Source organism: Falco biarmicus, chromosome 10 (assembly GCF_023638135.1).
Source record: "Falco biarmicus isolate bFalBia1 chromosome 10, bFalBia1.pri, whole genome shotgun sequence".
NCBI lineage: Eukaryota > Metazoa > Chordata > Aves > Falconiformes > Falconidae > Falco > Falco biarmicus.
Genome location: NC_079297.1, coordinates 22,822,293 through 22,839,567, shown reverse-complemented (window position 1 = coordinate 22,839,567; position 17,275 = coordinate 22,822,293). Strand labels below are relative to the sequence as shown.

General features: G+C 41.2%; 1 protein-coding gene across 6 annotated transcripts in view; it reads right to left on the bottom strand.

Moving 5' to 3' along the window:
* Window positions 1-10,391, bottom strand: part of GAS2 (growth arrest specific 2) — a 98,265-nt gene extending 87,874 nt beyond the window's left edge. The window contains exons 1-2 of one of the 6 annotated variants that reach the window (XM_056354550.1): window positions 10,108-10,391; window positions 146-314 (exon numbers count right to left, since the gene is read on the bottom strand). In XM_056354550.1, coding sequence (XP_056210525.1) covers window positions 146-287 — 142 coding nt within the window. In that variant the 5' untranslated portion in view covers window positions 288-314; window positions 10,108-10,391. Of the gene's footprint in view, window positions 1-145; window positions 315-569; window positions 589-9,550; window positions 9,675-10,107 lie in introns of those variants that run through there. The other 5 variants (XM_056354548.1, XM_056354545.1, XM_056354546.1 and 2 more) reach the window with 5 other exon arrangements.
* Window positions 10,392-17,275: the final 6,884 nt, after the last annotated feature.

Below are 17,275 nucleotides of genomic sequence, written 5' to 3'. Positions count from 1 at the left end.
ACAGTTGTACTGTGTGGAGGTAGCTACCTCATCCGAACTACATTTATTTTTGAAATGCAACAGTGTGAAGGACTGACTTCCCAGTTAACAGGATGTAGAGTTCTCTTACTGCCCAGTATCCGCATTCCACCTTATTGTATCTTACCCAGTAGGTTTGTGAGCCACAGGGCCAAATCCTCTTTCATTGGCAACAAGTTGGCCTCATGTCGACTTGCAAGCCACTGACTGTATTGATGCATATCTGAGAGGCCAGGGCCACGTGCCTTCGGGCTCAGAGCAGTGCACATTGCTTATCCACTTGCTGTACCTGTTTTCTTATATTAAAGAAAAAAAAAAAGAAGGGGGGGGGGGGGAAAGTACTTTATTATACCAACTAAAGTTTTGTGGGTTCTGTTTTTAGAATTGTACTCTGTAACAGTAGCTATAATTCTAAGAAATTAGATATCAGACAGACAGATGTGGATCTAACACATAAATACAATACCGATGACTGAAGTTTTGTTTTGTTAATCTATCACATGGCAAGTGATTAAACCACACAGATAAACATCAACTTCATTTGTACTCACCAAGCTACACACGTTGCCAAGACATAACCAAATAGTCTGCAAGGAATGATTAAAGTCAAATCAAAATAAACATTTTACACAAAGCTAACAACTCACTATGGTGCCTGATCCAATATCCATTCAAAATAAATGGAAAGCTTCAGAGACTTTTTGGATCAGACCCAACAAAAACATGGGAACAACTGAGTTACACTACTACAGCAAAGTTATTAACAATTAACAAATGCTGTAACCAAAAGGAATCAGTCTGTTCCACAGCTTCAGAAGAATTGAAAAACAAACCCCACACCAAAGACAGTTAGTGAACAGCGTAATTCCATCAGAAAGCAGCACAACAGCTAGTGCTGGCCACCCATGCCTCTCACTTCCACTTTTTATACATGTGCTCCTCGGCTTCACTGACAACTTACTGAAACTTCACTTCCAGGTAAGGCATTACGTCATGCGATAAATATTAGTTAGGTGTTGCAAGGCTTGCAGCAGCCAGAGACATTAGACCCACTGGACCTGTACCTCTGCTCCTGAAAGACTAATTCCCTCACCTGCGGCAGAAGCGTGCTAAGGGAACAAGGTTATTTTTCTCTCTAAAAAGAAACTCAGACCTGGACCCTGATGCTCAGAGCAGTGACCTGAGATAGTGCCTTGCCTGGTAGGCTGTAGCCTGCTGAAAGCCCAGTCCCACCAGCTAGCAGTCACAAGGTGTTAAACAGGTGGCACTAGACAGACATTAATGGGGGTGGGAGGTCCACAAGGACTAGTTCTTTGCCTACTGTCACCTGGCTGATCTGTGCCCACTGTGATTGCACAACTCAGCTGGCTTCAGCTTATGATACTCTGCAAATAGCTTCTGTCTGCCCTTTGCATACCTTTGGAGTCAGGTAAGAGGTATCTGCGACTTCAAAAACAACAACAAAAAAGAACATTTATTATACTATTTCATTGGGGCCTGGAATAACAATACTGAAAATAATTATTTTGCCAAAAGAAGGAAAACGTTTACTGAATGTAAAAAGCAAACGCCTTTCCATAAAACTGTGTTGTAACCGACATTTCCAAATACATGAAATGCTATGTGGCGTATTTTAATGCTTACATTAAAATACTCCAGCATTTTTAAACCATACCCTGGTTAACTAAACTACTTGTTCACAACAACCTCTACTTAAGCTCTTGTTGAGGGTACCTCACCCCAAATCTTGAAGCCTGGCTTGCCCTTGAGATAGATGCAACTTTCACTATGAAGATATTCCTTACTGAAATTAGACAATTTTCTCAGTTGGGTAGGGGGCGAAATAAACATTACAAAGTCTTTATTCCCCTGTATAAATACACATTTTGAATTATCAGTAGATTTTAAGTTTTTTCTAACAAAAATACCATATACATCAAAGTTCCTTTGAAAGCAGAGTTTAAGGCAGACTGAGGTATATAATTTAAGCAAAGCTCCACTCTGAAAACTGACTGTGTAAAAATGTCCGCTTGGATTTATGGTTTCCTGGTTAAATGCAAATCATACCTGCTCATTTGGGGTGGGGTGCAAGGGAGCGGAGGGATAAGATTCAGCCTGTTAGCTCTGCAGAAAATCACTCTCAGATTCCTTCAGACTAGATGATACTAACAGCTAACAAACTATGATGACAGTATATTTAAAGTTGTTCTTTGTCACTCAGGACTACACAATTTAGTGCTTCAAATCACTGCTTCATTTTGGATGGACACAGAGGCAAGATGAGTAACTGGCACCACCTTGATTTTTCCCATATAACCTTTGAAGACAAGTGTAAATACTTCTGCCATATACTTTCTTTCCAGAAAAAAAAAAAAAAAAAAGTCTTAAAATAATTTCTTTTTACTGACTTCTGGAGTCTACAAACTCCATTGATACTGTGAGAACCAGAACTGAAACTAGTTTATTCTCTTGAATCACCTCTGAAATGTTATCAGTAAAAAGTAATTAAAATTTTTTCTCATTCCTGAATGTTCACTTCATATACAATACACAAATACAGCCAAATAAAAACACCTCATTTTTGGCACAATTTCTTCAGTTTATTAACACCTACGTGTCTAAATGTTTAGGAAACAAACTCCTGCAATTTGTTTCTTTTGACATACAGATAGGAAAATACACCTGAAAAAAAGAAGCATCATTGTACTAAAGGAGCCAGTAAGACACTGCACCTCTTCACTGGAAACAATTTCCCAGTTCCTATATACTTTGAGGAGAGGGCTAAACTCTGTGACTCCTGGAGGTCCCTTCCAACCTAAATTATTCTAAAATATTGTATTTCAAGGATGCACACAGCAATATTCATCATGGAACCTGAGGCAGGGTCTGCCCTGCTAGGAGTATAACACATGACACACATGCCGAGTTGGACTGTCTTAAGAAGAAAACTATAGAGGCAAGATCCTTTTCCTTCATCTCATGAAAGGTCCACCTACCTTATCACTTGCAAGACCATGCATAAGTACCCTGTGAAATCTGGAGCTAATTAATAACCAACATCATGATAATATACCTGACAGCCAGCCAGATACAATACAGGCTGTTGCCACTGGTGGGGCTGAAGTAATTCTAAGGTCTGAAAGCTGCAATTCTTTAAGACTAGAAAAAAAGACAGGGAAGGATTCTGGAGCAGCTACATGGAGGCAGTTTGGGTTTTGCCATCAGCCTGTAAAACAAGCACTGCAGTCTGTTTATGCTTCAGGCTGACCTCTGCAGAGATGCAGAGCATGGAATTTGAGATGTTACTTCAGTTTGTCTCTAAAATACAGGGCAGTCTTCAAATCTATCTCATGCTGACCTACCTCTGATTTCATAAAACCCAGCAACCAGGCTGTGTAAAGGTCTCAAGGAACTTTTGAGACTCACTGAAGGAAGAAGAGCAGGAGAACAAAAAGCTCTGATTTCAGAGGAGTCTCGGGTGCTTGAGCTTCATAGTCACTGTGGTAGTAAGAAGAGAGAAGATCCAGAGACAAGAAGGGTATTCTGAGTTTAAGGTTGTTTTAATGGGACATGGGTTCTCAGGGCAGGAAACTAGGAGAGATGACAAAAGGCAGATGACAAAATCCTCTAGAAGCTGAAAATGATTCAGGCATCTCTGTACTGGGACTAGTTCTGCTTGACGTAGTGGCCCTGAATTCACAATAATGTTAATACATGAAAGCAGGCATGCAAAGCAAGGAACACTAATGAAGAGTATCCACTGAGAAGAACCCTGAAGAATCACAGATGAATCACAAACCGACCTTACCTCTGTGTAAGTTTTCCTTAATTCCATTTCTGAAAAAAAATGAATTTTCCCCTTCCAGCTACTTGTCTGAAAGCCTACCATATCCTTCAATAAAATACCTTCTTGTTAGAATCAAAACAACAAAACTCCTACTTTGGATTTTTAAAGTAAATAAAAATCAGCCTTCAAGGAGCAAAGTGCAATTTGTCCCTTGTAACTCTTGTCACATATTCTGTGTGGTCACAAGTGATATTGTGGGTCAGTTATCAAACTGCAAGCATCAGAACCTATCAGACCCTTAATTATTCTTTATGCAAACACTGATTACTACTGAACTTAGAACTAAGTTTAACTTAAGCCTCCACAATACTTAAGTGCTCCATTAAAATGTTCATCTGCTTCATCAACTGTAATAGCCCATACATTAACTATTAAAACTTCATCACATGCTAGCTAGGATATGTGAAGCCACTCAACTGAGTGAGTCAGGTGAAGGTGACAGCAGGGGGTCCTGAGCTCCTTCAAGACCCCTTTGAAGACTCTATCTGCAGCCAAGGCCAGGCTCTTGATTCTTCACTCGGGTACCACCACATCACCTCCTTAAAACATCTTAACATACTTGTTTTCTTGTGAACTGGAGAAAAGTTGATGGGCAATTTAATAGTGAGCAGTCTGGTCAAAGAAATGGACCAACTTGCCACAGAGGTAGACAGTAGCACGCAAGGATAGATCACCAAAGCTGAGGCAAGCCTCTTGGGCTCCAACAACTACTTCATCTTTTGTTTTGGCAGACATAAGGTGTGAACAAAGTAGCCAAAAAATATTGGTTTTCCTAATCTCACTACTTTCTAACAACAACATCAAATAGTCATATATACAGCTCTCTAATACTAGCCAACACAAACACATCAAATATTTTACAGAATGTAACACTTCTTTATGAACTGTTGAGGCTGATGTGATATGTAGAAGCATTTTTCAAAACTCACCTCTTAACTGCTTTGTTCCTCAAAAAGCAACTTCTTCCCCCTACTATTCTGAAAGCAGACAAGGAAAGGTCTTCAACTACTCTTCATTCTGTTTTGTTACACGTTATATTTATGCAGCATAGCCTTTTTTTCCACCTCTGTCAATAAGAGGAGGACATCTCAAATTCTTAAGACTTATTGTCTAGCTGAAGAATTCAGTGTGGGATAGTTTACAGTACACCCAGTGACATGTAACAGATTCAACACACTGAAAGGTTATACTTCGCTCCAGTTGCTTCTACCACACAGTGAAGTTTTTATTTTGCTTTACAGTAGTACATTTAGTTTTCTGTGTATTGCAGCTCACTGTATTTTGCCAGCAGTGTAACTTACACTATCTGCTGATTATTGTCAGTGATCATCAAGTCAAAGCAATGAGAATCAAATGAGTAATCTTCTGTAATTCCACTGGCTTTTGTTGGGGTTAACCGGTAGAACAAAAGGATTCAAGAATGATACACTCTACTCAAAACACACAGGAGGCAAAGACTGTTTAATTCAAAAAGTAAAATTGGCTGCACAGTTAGGCACTCACCGTTGCAGATCCCTGGATTCACTTACATCTCCTATTCCAACCACTTTCCTTACCTGCAAAATTGTGGTAATAATAGTACTCTTCAACTGTACAATTGGGGGGGGGGGGGGGGGGGGAATTATTCTGCATAGTGAAAATGTATATATATGTGTGCATGTATGCATAGATATACATACAGAGAAAATACATGTTGTCCATGCTGTGAGTTAATCATACAACACAATAAGTTTTTACTCCAAATTACCCATCTATCTGCATCATACACACATAATGGCTTACACTAAGTAGCTGCTGGCTACATGGTGTGCTCTCTGTATTGAGTGAGTTTCACTGTTGCCTCAGCCTGGTTCCTAATTGCAACATGCGCATTAGTCCCCAAACAAAAGGAAGCTTGAATCACTCCTTTTCACTTCCTAGTAGGCACAAATCTTCCAGGTGAGGGATGAAGTCTTGCCGAACCACTTGATCTTTACGACTTGGTTTAAGCATTAGCATAGAAATTAAGTATCCAGCAAAACAAGCATTTTTCTTTGTATCTCTATTCAGTTAGAAAAGAATAAAAAGATTTTACAAGTTACACCGGGGGGGGGGGGGGGGGGGGGGAAGGCAGAAATAAGTCATAAAGCAAATGTAGAACTCTGTATAGAGATCGATCCAATCATCTCTGATGCAAAGGCCCTACGCAAAGGCCCTACATGATGTGCCCGTTGCACCATACCAGCGTGACTGAGACACTGTGCCACAGATGTTGTTTTGGCCCACCCCGGCACTACCACCTAGCAGGCAAGCCAATCGACTGGCTCTGTTTAGTTGACAGCTAAACCAGACTTATCCAGGACCAAAGATTGGCACATACGCCAATTCAGTGGCCTAGTAACTCGACAAAGCCGGAACAACTGGAACAGGAGATGGCATGACTCTACTCGGACGCTGGGTTCAAAGAAGCAATTAAAAAGTCTTCATAGAATTATATTTGCAGGCTTTAAGTTTGTGAAATAAGGTCTGTTGTAATATGATTGAGGAAGCGCAGTAGCTATCAGTTGTAGAAGAAACAAAACATCATGCATGCAACTGTGCAATAGCTTTACAGTCAGTGGCTGAGAAAGCAGACAGCAACCTAGACAAGAGCAGCAACAGTTTTTCTCTGAAGGAACTGGAACTTGAGCACTAGACTGCACATTGGCTTTGACAGAGGGGTATCGGCTATAACTGCAGACAATCTCCTGCTGTCTTAGAGAGAAGGTAATGCTATTGGAAAGCTGCCATCCTGGAAAGAGAGGAGACAGGCGATCAAAAGCCAGAACAGAGCTCATGAGTATCTGGCAAGGGTTTCTGCTGGATCTCCCTGCTAGTTCTAATCACCTCAAACAGATGGAAAAGAACAGAACTTTTGAAACTTTGCTAGTGCTTAAGTGGACTGTGTGAAGCATGCACTTACTGTAACTGCAAGCTGGGTACAAAAGAGGCTTAAATAAAGAGATTCCATGTTCATAAACAGATGAAGTTGCAGCGCACATTTGTGCAAGCAGAAACGAGGCTGCCCACGATTTGGGACCCACAGTTGCAGTCACCGCTTTCACATAAACAAGTGCCAGTTTTACACATGCAGCACATCCAAGCATAAAGGCGTTCACACTTGAGAACTGTTTCAGTTTTTCTGTCTCAATGTTGGCATATTTTTCACATTTGGAGAGTAGATCATCAGTCCACAAACTAAAGGCTGCTCTTGCTTTTCCACCCTCTCACCCATATACATACCTATGTGTATACACACACATATATGCAGAAAGGGCAGGGGGGAAGATACATGAATGCCTTCCTTTGAGAGCCACAGAGGTAACTAACAGCTTCTGTAATTGATATTTTTAATGTTAGGAAACTGTTCCCTATGGTGAGATCTGCTAGACAGTGGAATAATTTCCCTAAGTGAAAAGTTAAAAGCTCCCCCACTTGAAATCCTTGAAATGGACTAAAAGAAGCAGTAGGGAAAAGCACAGAGACCTGTCACTCACTGATAGATGTTACTCAGTCGATCTTTACCACCTGCAATTTCCAGTTTACTACAGAATAGTAATCACTCTCACTGTGTCCTTTTACAAACGTAAAAGCAAGCAGAGTCAGTTTTAAAGTGATTCTGCTACTACATCGCATAGCTCCTCTTCAAGAGCTGCTGCAGAGCTTTCCCTTCTGTAAGACACAAGTCACTGTCTACATCATCCTAAATACATATATGTGTAACCTTACTTTTCTCACTACCATAAACAAGCAGATAAAACATAAGCTCACAAATGCAGCAAGCATATTTTGTAAGGAAATGCAATTTTTCTAGTTATTTTATTATCCTTATAAACTATACCACAACCAATTTAGCCCAAGGTTTCTGGAGCTTTCCCAGATTAACTTGGAGCATACTGTACATGTTAGGAGCAGGGGGAGGGGCACTGGAGGGGAACCACCATCTGAAACTCATTAATCAATTAGAATTTTTAAGGGCTTACATCAAAATGTGATCTACACTGATAAAGTAAACTTTAATCACAAGAAGCCTTTGTCCTTTACATTATGAATATATGTGTTACAAATGTGTGCAGTGCTTTGAGCCGAGGATGAGGAACCTGGCACAACAGCTTACCAATATTTTGGACCTGTAAGGCCTTTGGTCTGAAGCCAGACCAAAATGAAGTTAACCGCACTTAAAAATCTGAGCTAATCATTGGAAGCCTAAATGTTTTCAGGACTATGCCTAGTAGAAACAACTTTGTTGCCTTGATAATGTCTCCTCTACCAAAAGGAAAGCAAAAAGTCCTTCTCACATAGACCAAAACAAAACTTAAAGAATGTTCAATATCTACTTGCTCATAAAATTACAACTTCTGGACACTGAGCCCGATTCCTAACATGGTCCAAAAACTCTCAAGTTGACTTCTCTTTGCCTGGCTCTTACGATTACGTTTTTCTGCTCATCGAAGCAAAACAGCCATTAAAAATTAGTACAAAAGAAGTTTCAAGCACCACCAACTAGAAAAGGAAGTACACTTTTAAACAGACATATCACATCTTCCAAGGAGTATAAACATGACTCTTGCTGCAAGCACACCATGCAGACAGTATTACAAGCTGTGTCTCAATTATCAGCTTTGGTTTTAATTATGAAGTTCTATTTCTAAATCCCATCCTACAATTAGTGTGAAGCCTAACTAAGAAGTGTAAAGGGGAGCTGAAGTTGTACTTAGCATAGTGAGCGTGCAAATTTAAATAAGGCTGTAAGTAAAATACATGAAATAACCAAATAGGTTAGTAGCTTAAAATAAGTAAGATCTAGAACTTAAGGACAGTACTGACTCTTCCTCACCTCACCACCTCCATCTAGGTTTGGCTGTGGTTCCAACACGGGTACCACGCTATAATGCTGATCAGATGGCCTATGGTGCCATATGATACGAATTTGTGACTGTCAGCTAATTTCCTATTAAATCACAATCCACATCACAAAACCATCATAAAACCACTACACTTGGAACAGCTTCTACTCCACCATGAAGGAACCGTTCATAATTTAATGTAGATGGAAAGCAAAGAATATTTTTTCTGTTCCATTTTAATTTCAAAGCAATGTCAGAAGCGTGCTGGAAGTGCGCTGGGGAGACTGCAATGCATCCTTCCCAGCACCCCAAAAGCAAGCCAGCGGGCTCGGCTGGCACACACCAAAGCAGTGGGATGCTGATGGCAACCCTAGGTAAGGCAACCAGCAACCTTCGTTTCTTACACATTAAGCACCAGCGAAAAACACAGCCCTCTTAAAGTCAGTCTCTGCCCTCTCGAGGTTTGAATGCAGAAGCTGAGGAGGCAAGCCAGAAGCTGGAAGGCCGGCTGTCGGCATGAGAAGGGTCTCATCCCGCCTGGCCTTCGGGGCAGCGGAGGGGGCCGGCCGGGCGCAGCCACCCGCACCGCAGCCGGACTTGGCCGCCTCCCACCCGACACTTGCCGCAACCCCGGGGCTCGCGTTCCCCGTCCTCCCGCACCCCCTCCCCGCGCCACCAGCAACCCGGGGTTACCCGGAGCCTCCCCAAAGACCCACCATGGGGCGCGGAGGGGCGCGCACGGCGGGCGACAGCCAGCCGAGACGCGAAGACCCCATCGCCGCCCGCGCGTTTCGCCCGGCGGCCGCCCCCCCGCGCTCACCCGCTGGGGAGCCCGGCTCCGCGCCGCGCCGGGATGCGTTTGTCCTCCTCGGGGCCCCTCCGCAGTAAGGTTGAGCTAATGGCTTTGCCATGAGTGCTAGAAGCGCTGCTTCCAGCTCTGCCCCTCGGGGGCAGGACCAAGCAAACCCGCCGCAGCCCCCGACCCTCCGCGGGATGCCCGGGGCGGCCCGCCAGCAGCCCCCGGGCCAGCCGCAGCCAGCCCCGGCTGAGCCGCTCCGGGCTCCCCGCGACGCCCACGGCCGCTCTCATTCCACCCCCGCAATGCGTTCAAACGCCGGACAGCCAGAGAGCGGGAAAAACAGTAACAATAACAAAAACCCCCCAACCACCAAAACAAAACCAACAACAAACTAAAACCCCAAACCTACAGCAAAACCACAGACCCCCCAAACAGAAGGAAGCCCCCAGCGCGCAGGCCGTGCGGGGCCCGGCGCCGAGCCCTGCCACTTCCCCAGCGGACCCCCGCGGCCAGCCCGGGACGCGGCGGGTGACAAAGAAACGACAGCACCTACTCCACAACCGCCAGGCGAAGCTCACCTTGCCGCCTGGTTCCCCGGGCCCTTGCTCCTTAAACTCGAAGGCAGCCGGCGAAGTGCACGAAACGCCCTCGATTTAAAGGAACCTGGGCTGCGGGCTCAGCTGTGGGGCCGGCCGGGCGAGCCCCCGCCGCCGGGGCAGACACGGTGCTCGCTGCCGGGGCGGGCGGGCTGGCGGGCAGGCAGGGCTCCCCCCGCCGCCCCCGGGGCTGCACTCGCTGCCCCCCGCCTCCAGCCGCCGCCGTGCCCCCGAGCTGAGCAGCGCAGACCGGCAACAGCCGCGCTGCCGCTCTTCATACTTCTGTCCGCTCCGCGCTCTCGTTGGGAAACCTTTTTTTTTTTTTTTTTTTTTTTTTTTCTCCCTTCCCCCTTTTTGTTTTTTGTTGGTTTTTTTTTTTTTTTTCCCTCTCCGAAACCGATTTCCTATACTCCAGCAGTCCACACAGACTGAACGGAAGTTACAAACTTACTTTTTTTCAGACGGACGGCAAACGCAGTTCACACTGATTTTACCCTTGAAATGCTGAGATATTCTATTACAGCCTTTGGCAGTGAGTTGGTGCTTGGGTCCGTTTCTCTTTTATTATTATTATTACTCTCTTTCCAAGACTATTTATTGTGGAAAAAGAATGAAGGGTGGAAGGAGAAAGGAAAATTTCACATCCAAAATAAAACTCTCCTTTTCTTTAATTTTACTGGTTGTGTCTGGAATTTTTTAACACTTAGTAGCACCTCTTTTAATTGTCACTCCTCCACCCCCAGCTAAAGGAACATCTTGGGGAACTGTTTCATTGTACATTTCACCAAAACAATTACATGCTACCTGGTAGTCTCTTTTGAACAAAAAACGTATGCCGTTCATACATCAATCATTCTTAAATTACACTTTAAGCACAGTGATGGGTAAGGGTTTTGCTTCTTCTTGTATGCCTGCGCTTTGATTGCCAAGCTAACTCTTAGCACACCTTTATTTCAGTCATTTCGTTCTCACCTTATATCATTTTCGTGAAATTTCAACATTTTGTTAAATGTCAGGGATAACCTTCTCCAACTGCTGTTTATTCACTCATTCCCTGCCCAGAGAAGCCCCTTTTGTGAATTCAATAGCGGGAAACAGATGTTCAGACTCCTGCATCTCTTAATGCATGGATGTAGATTGTCTTGTTCAGTTTCCTCATGGTATCATGTTATCACTTTCCATAGGAGTGCTCCAGTCAAACAGCACATTTATTTTTCTTTCACAGTGGTATACCCACTTATTTTATCAATATATATAAATTAAAATAATTAAGTTGTTCTAGGAAAAGCACATTACGTATAATTATACTCAAAGAATTGTTTTAACCTGATTGCTGAAAAGCACATCAAGCTGACCCTTAATTTTTAGTTACATTCATTTCTTTGTACTCTGATCTGCTGGGAAAACATGATTTGCACAATTAATGCCGGGCTATTTTTCAATAATTGCACTGTAAGCAAATTCCTTTTCTCTGAGCAGCAGATGTTCATTGCTAGCCAATCAGAATACACACATCTTTCGTTATTTATTATATTCCTATACTCGTATGATGCCGTTCTGATGGACTATTAACTGCTGTGATGAGTGCTACTTAAATGAGAGCATTCATCAGTGTGCTGATGTATTTAGCTATGGTGAGCTCTAGCCAGGTACTATGTGCGTAACAGCCCAGAATTAAATGAAATCCTAGTTTTGTTTTGTTTAGATAAATCTGGATGTCCCTGGCCATGACTGTTTTCTTTGGCTCATCCAATTTCTTGGTCAGGGAAAGAAGGGGGGTGGGGGGGTGGGGGGGGGTTGTGCGCAGAGGTAAGAAAAATGTCCTCAGACATCCCAAAAATGCACTGGGGTGGAACAGATGTTGAGCTGATGAGCAGATTCCTGTATGCACTTAATTATCTTACAGAGGTTTTATCTGACCTTCAGAAAGATTTTTTCTAAATAATTAGCAACAATTTAAATCCAATTTATGTGTCACCTCAATATAAAAACCAGCTTGAGATGAGACCAATTCTGTTAAGGTGTCCTCTATACTTAAAAATCCTGTCACTTTATAGAGAAGTTGGAAAATGCTCCCCTCCCCTAAGCAGCAGTTGTGTCGCCAGTAAAAGCTTCTCAAGGTTCATGTGTACTCTGAAGTTACAAGATTTCTATCAATTTTAGGAGCAATTCTATGCAGGGAGTTAAGCCAAGGCTTTTCCAGACGTCATGCAATAAATCTTGTGTGTGAATTTGCATATGTACCAGTGGGAAGGGCTGAAAAAGCAGTTGTAAGATTTTGAAGCCAAAATTGGTTATGCGCTTCCTGATATGGTCAGTTTGTACCAAAGAATAATCTAAAATCAGGTGGTAGTAAAATCGCATACATTCATAGATACACAACCTATGGATCTTCTCCTACCTCTTTTTATTTCAGTTATTAGTTTCTTACCATCGTTTCATAAAGAATGTATCTGAACGAGCAATGTGCAACACCCAGTACAGCAGTTAAGCAAAATAAAAAAACCTGAAGGTCAGATCAAGTCTTATACAAGCAAGACTGAGAGGAGCACAATGCCAAATATCATCTGAAATGTATAGAAGTATGGAAGTTCCAGCAGTGACACCGCAGCTACGAACGCAAGGACTACAACTTCTCTGTTTTGCACTTAAGCATTAGAATTTAGTTTTCAAATTTGGCACAATAACTTTGAAGCCACAGTACACTTCTATTTTCTACATAAGGCTATTTCAATAATATACTCACTAACCTTTGAGGAAGAACTCAAAGTTTCCTTCTGAAATGCTATTATTTTCTTCGCCGCTTCTCTACATGAACAATCTTAGCTCCCCACACTTGCAACTTACAGTGTCTACAGGTTCCAACAATATTTTTGACACAGTCTTCTTCCAAACAGACAACACAATGATCAGGCATATGAATAAATGATCATTTGAAGACAGACATAGGAAAGAGAGGGGAGAGAGGGAGCAGGAGAACGTGCATTGACTGTGGAAGGTAAAGCTCATTTGGTAGTCATATGCACATGAAGGAAATCTGAGCAAAATTACCACCATGACTAAGACAAAATGGTTCTACACATTGTCATTTAGATAATTTTAACAGTAGAAAGGGAATATTAACTCTCAAAAGAGATAGAAGATGTGGATAATTGGCTGAGTTGCAGCAAATTCTATCTAAAGATGTCATAAACTTTCTATGATTTGGGACAAAAATTCAGGATTAAAGATTCTGCAGTATTTAATCTAATTTGGTTGCACATTATAAATCTTGATGCATAGATAATTAGAGATCAAATTTGGGAATATGAGGTCAGCAAAGATGATCACAATGGCCCATTTTAAGCCATTAAATTCCTCAGCCCTTTTCTAAAACTGACTTATAATAACCATCTCTGGTGACCTGTGGATGTTATATCATCGTGCGGATTTTCTTAAGAATGTACCTTGCAGGTCACTTATAAATGGGAAAATTACCTAGATCAAAGGGTTATCAATGCACAGGGGGCTGAAGGAGTAGCCACTGAGCAGGAGGAAGAAAACAGAGCAGGAGAGAGAGAATGTAGAGAGAAGGATGTAGTTCTTAGTAGGAGAAGACATACAGGCATCTGGTTTGGCATATCTCTAGATCACGCTTTCCTAGTGACCTTGCAAATTTCCCAAATACTCCTGCTTCATTATGTACTTAGTGTCCTAACTGACCAGTGTAATGTCAGTCAAATATAATGATTACTATGTAATTTATGATCGGCATCCCAATTCTGTATCAACTCTTAAAGCACACACAGCCATTAAACAGGACATGCCTTGGTCAGCTAAGAAGACATGGATGGGAGACAGCAACTGGGGTGAGTAGCAGAAACTATGAATAAAATGTATATTGAGTAGAGAATGTAATACCTGTTGATTTCTTGCTGCTAAAGGGACTGAACAATTAAACTATTTAACTGAAATTCACGCAGATCTGGAAGACAGAAATATATTTACTCTGTTCTTTCTTTCATTATATACCACAGAAATTAAAATTCAAAAGATGTGGAGTCAGAGGTGATTCAAAACTGCCAATACTTGAGTCAGCTTGCTAGAGTATGAGCAGCCACAATGAGCACAGAATGTTTCATAAACGACCAAGCATTGTCCCAATGTTATAGTGCTTGGCAAAAAAAAAAATAAAAAAAAAAAATTAAAAGAATTGACTTTTAAAAAAGGCAGAGTAGTCAGTGACCTTGCTGGCCTGTGATCAATAAATATCTCCTTGTGGAACTCACTGAAATATATTGTACTAACTGGTACCAGGTACCTTTTAATTTTACATTTTTTCCTAAAACTGTTGGATTATATTATGTAAGTCCTACTTAAAATGTATTTAGTATTTGGCAATTTGAAGAACATGTGGAGAAAACATGAATAGGTAAAACTTAATATTAATTCAGTTACACATGATTTTTCATTTTAATTATCATGAAAATAAGGCATGCTGTAAGTTAATTTCATCCTCTGATAATTCAGTTCAACACACACAGACTTTGTAATCAATTGAACTTTCTTCAAACCTGTGGTAGAATATTCATTTTAAAGGTCTACGAATAAACTGCAAAAAAATTCCTTCACCATAAATATAGTATGTTCTATTCTTCCATCTCACAAACTTACTCTGCAAGAGATGTACTTTCTATTTATTATACGTGACTTAATTACAATTTTCTTTCTTTTTTTTTTTTTTTTTTTTTTTTTAAATCTTAAATGCGCAACTGACTGCTGTAATGTAAGAACAAGTTTTGGTCATTGTAAGCCTAAAATCAAGTTTACTGTCTCCTCTGCATCATATTTACTACAACACACCTGCTTCTAATCTTTCAGAATAATATTCACCAATGTTAAGGAAAACACCTCAATGAAATTTGACCCAATAACAGACAGTTTTCTGTCATCATGGAGTGCACATACTTGAATTGACATACTGTGACATATGACCAGCATATATAAACTGCTCAAAAGCTACAGGTGTATAATACATGCATCACTGCAACATACATTGTGGAATATGCACCACTGTCATGAAGACATCACAATTCACATTTATATAGAAAGCTGGTTTTCAGCCAAGTGTCATAATAGTTTATTCATGGGTACCGAGCATGCAGTTGATGTGCCAAAAAACCACTGGGGTTAACACAGTGATTACCAGGCCAGATTCTGTGTTGTGTCTGACAACTAAAGTGCAACGATCTGTCTCTAAACCAGCGAGTTAAACATTAACAAGACAGACTGTTATTATTTTTTCCTTCTTAAATACAAGGATCTCAGATACTAAATGGATAGAGATCATTTAAATGACTAGATAGATTAGACAGGCCTCCTAACACCTTCCTTGAAGTGAAAGCAACTCACATACAGAACTGAAACGTTGTCCAACTACAGCTCATACTGCACTGTGATCCCTACCAGACAACGTAGCAATTGGAAGTGACTCAGGAGACAATATAGCGACTGAAACCAACTCAAATTCCTATCAGAACTAGCTCACAGGTAAATGAAGTGATGGGGAAATGCTCATTTGATCTCTGTTCCTTATATTTTACAAGAAAGCCAGATTTTGTGGTTGGTTCCTACTTGGGATGGAAAAGTCACTAAAAATAAGGTGCTAAGGTCACATAGAAGCATCAGATTGTAAGTACCAAAGGCACAAAAACAGCAATGAGAAAAAGAGTATCTAAGGAGGCCAACACCTACCACAGCAACATTGTCTTCTTGTATCACAGGTGTTCTGGAATCATTTTATCAGCTTCTTGTAGCAGCTGACTCAAATACACAAACTAATTTTCATAGGAATAAACAGATGAACACTGGCTTTGGGAGGCAATTTACAAGCAGTCCAGATGTCCACGTCACAGTTTCTCACAAGTCACAAATTTTCCAGACCATGAATACGAGCAGACCAATTCATTATTCAAGAACTGAAAAATTCTTTTAAACAAGAAAATGTTCTAACAGTGTAGTGACATCTGACCACGTTGGCTGGTCAAAACCATCCTGCCTTCCCTCTTTTTGTCTTTCAATGCAGTCCTTCTCCTGACACATACCTAGGTTTCTCTTAAAATCCTTAATATTCTTTGTTTGAATTTCCCTTCCTATTAACTTATTCCCTTTGTTAGTGGCCTTTGTATGAAAATATTTTGTTGACTTCCTATTTAGCATAAACCAAGGCCCAATTCTGTCCCTAATATTACCTACAGTAAAATTCCTTTTAATGTTAATGAAATCAGATGAGGTGGTTTTTGTACCTAGTTTATAAGAACTAAATTATCAGCAGTGATTCCAAATGTGAGAGAACTGTAGATACATATAGCTTTGAATCTTTTCTTAACAGCCCTATGGACCCCTCTCCAGGTCTTCATAAGCTCATCATATCCGCACCAATACTTTCCCACACTACCCCGGTCCATACTTCTTAAAGACATTATCACTATATTTTATTGAATGGGGAAAAATGTATTTCAAAAGGCTAGCTAACGATCTGATACACCTAAATGGAAATGCTAAGCTCAAATCAGAAGCAAGTCTGGTTTGAAACATACAGAGGTATCTCTGTACAGGCCTCTGGAAGACAAATACGTCTTCTTACTTCCCTACTGGCTACCTAGTGAAAATATAGCCATTTCATAGAGATACTCCAGCCTAGTCACTGGAACAACTTCTGCACGGCAATTTAGGACCCTGTTTCCATATGAAAACTCCATAAAGCAGCAGATTCTTTGGCTGTCTCACAAGTTCACTTCTTTTCTCACGTTCTCTGTCCATGTAGTAAAAAATGGCAGATAATTAATTCTACACCATTTGAAGTGACGCACGTTTACAAAACAAGTAACTTGTAATAAACCTGCCTTTGTAACAATGAAATTCAAGAGCTTCACTGCCTGGCCAGCAACATAATGGAAGTGACATAGATGGGTCCTTACAGGAAAAACTAGGTGTTCATTTGCATTTCTGTGAGTTTAATTTTCTTTCCACACTACCCTCACATTTCTCCCAGCCTCTGTCCTGGTGTTTCTGACACCACTCTTCAGCATTTATGCATCAACCTTACCCTCCACTGACTTTACAAATTAATTTTCCTCCGAAGGTATAGTTGAGATACTATTTCTATTTC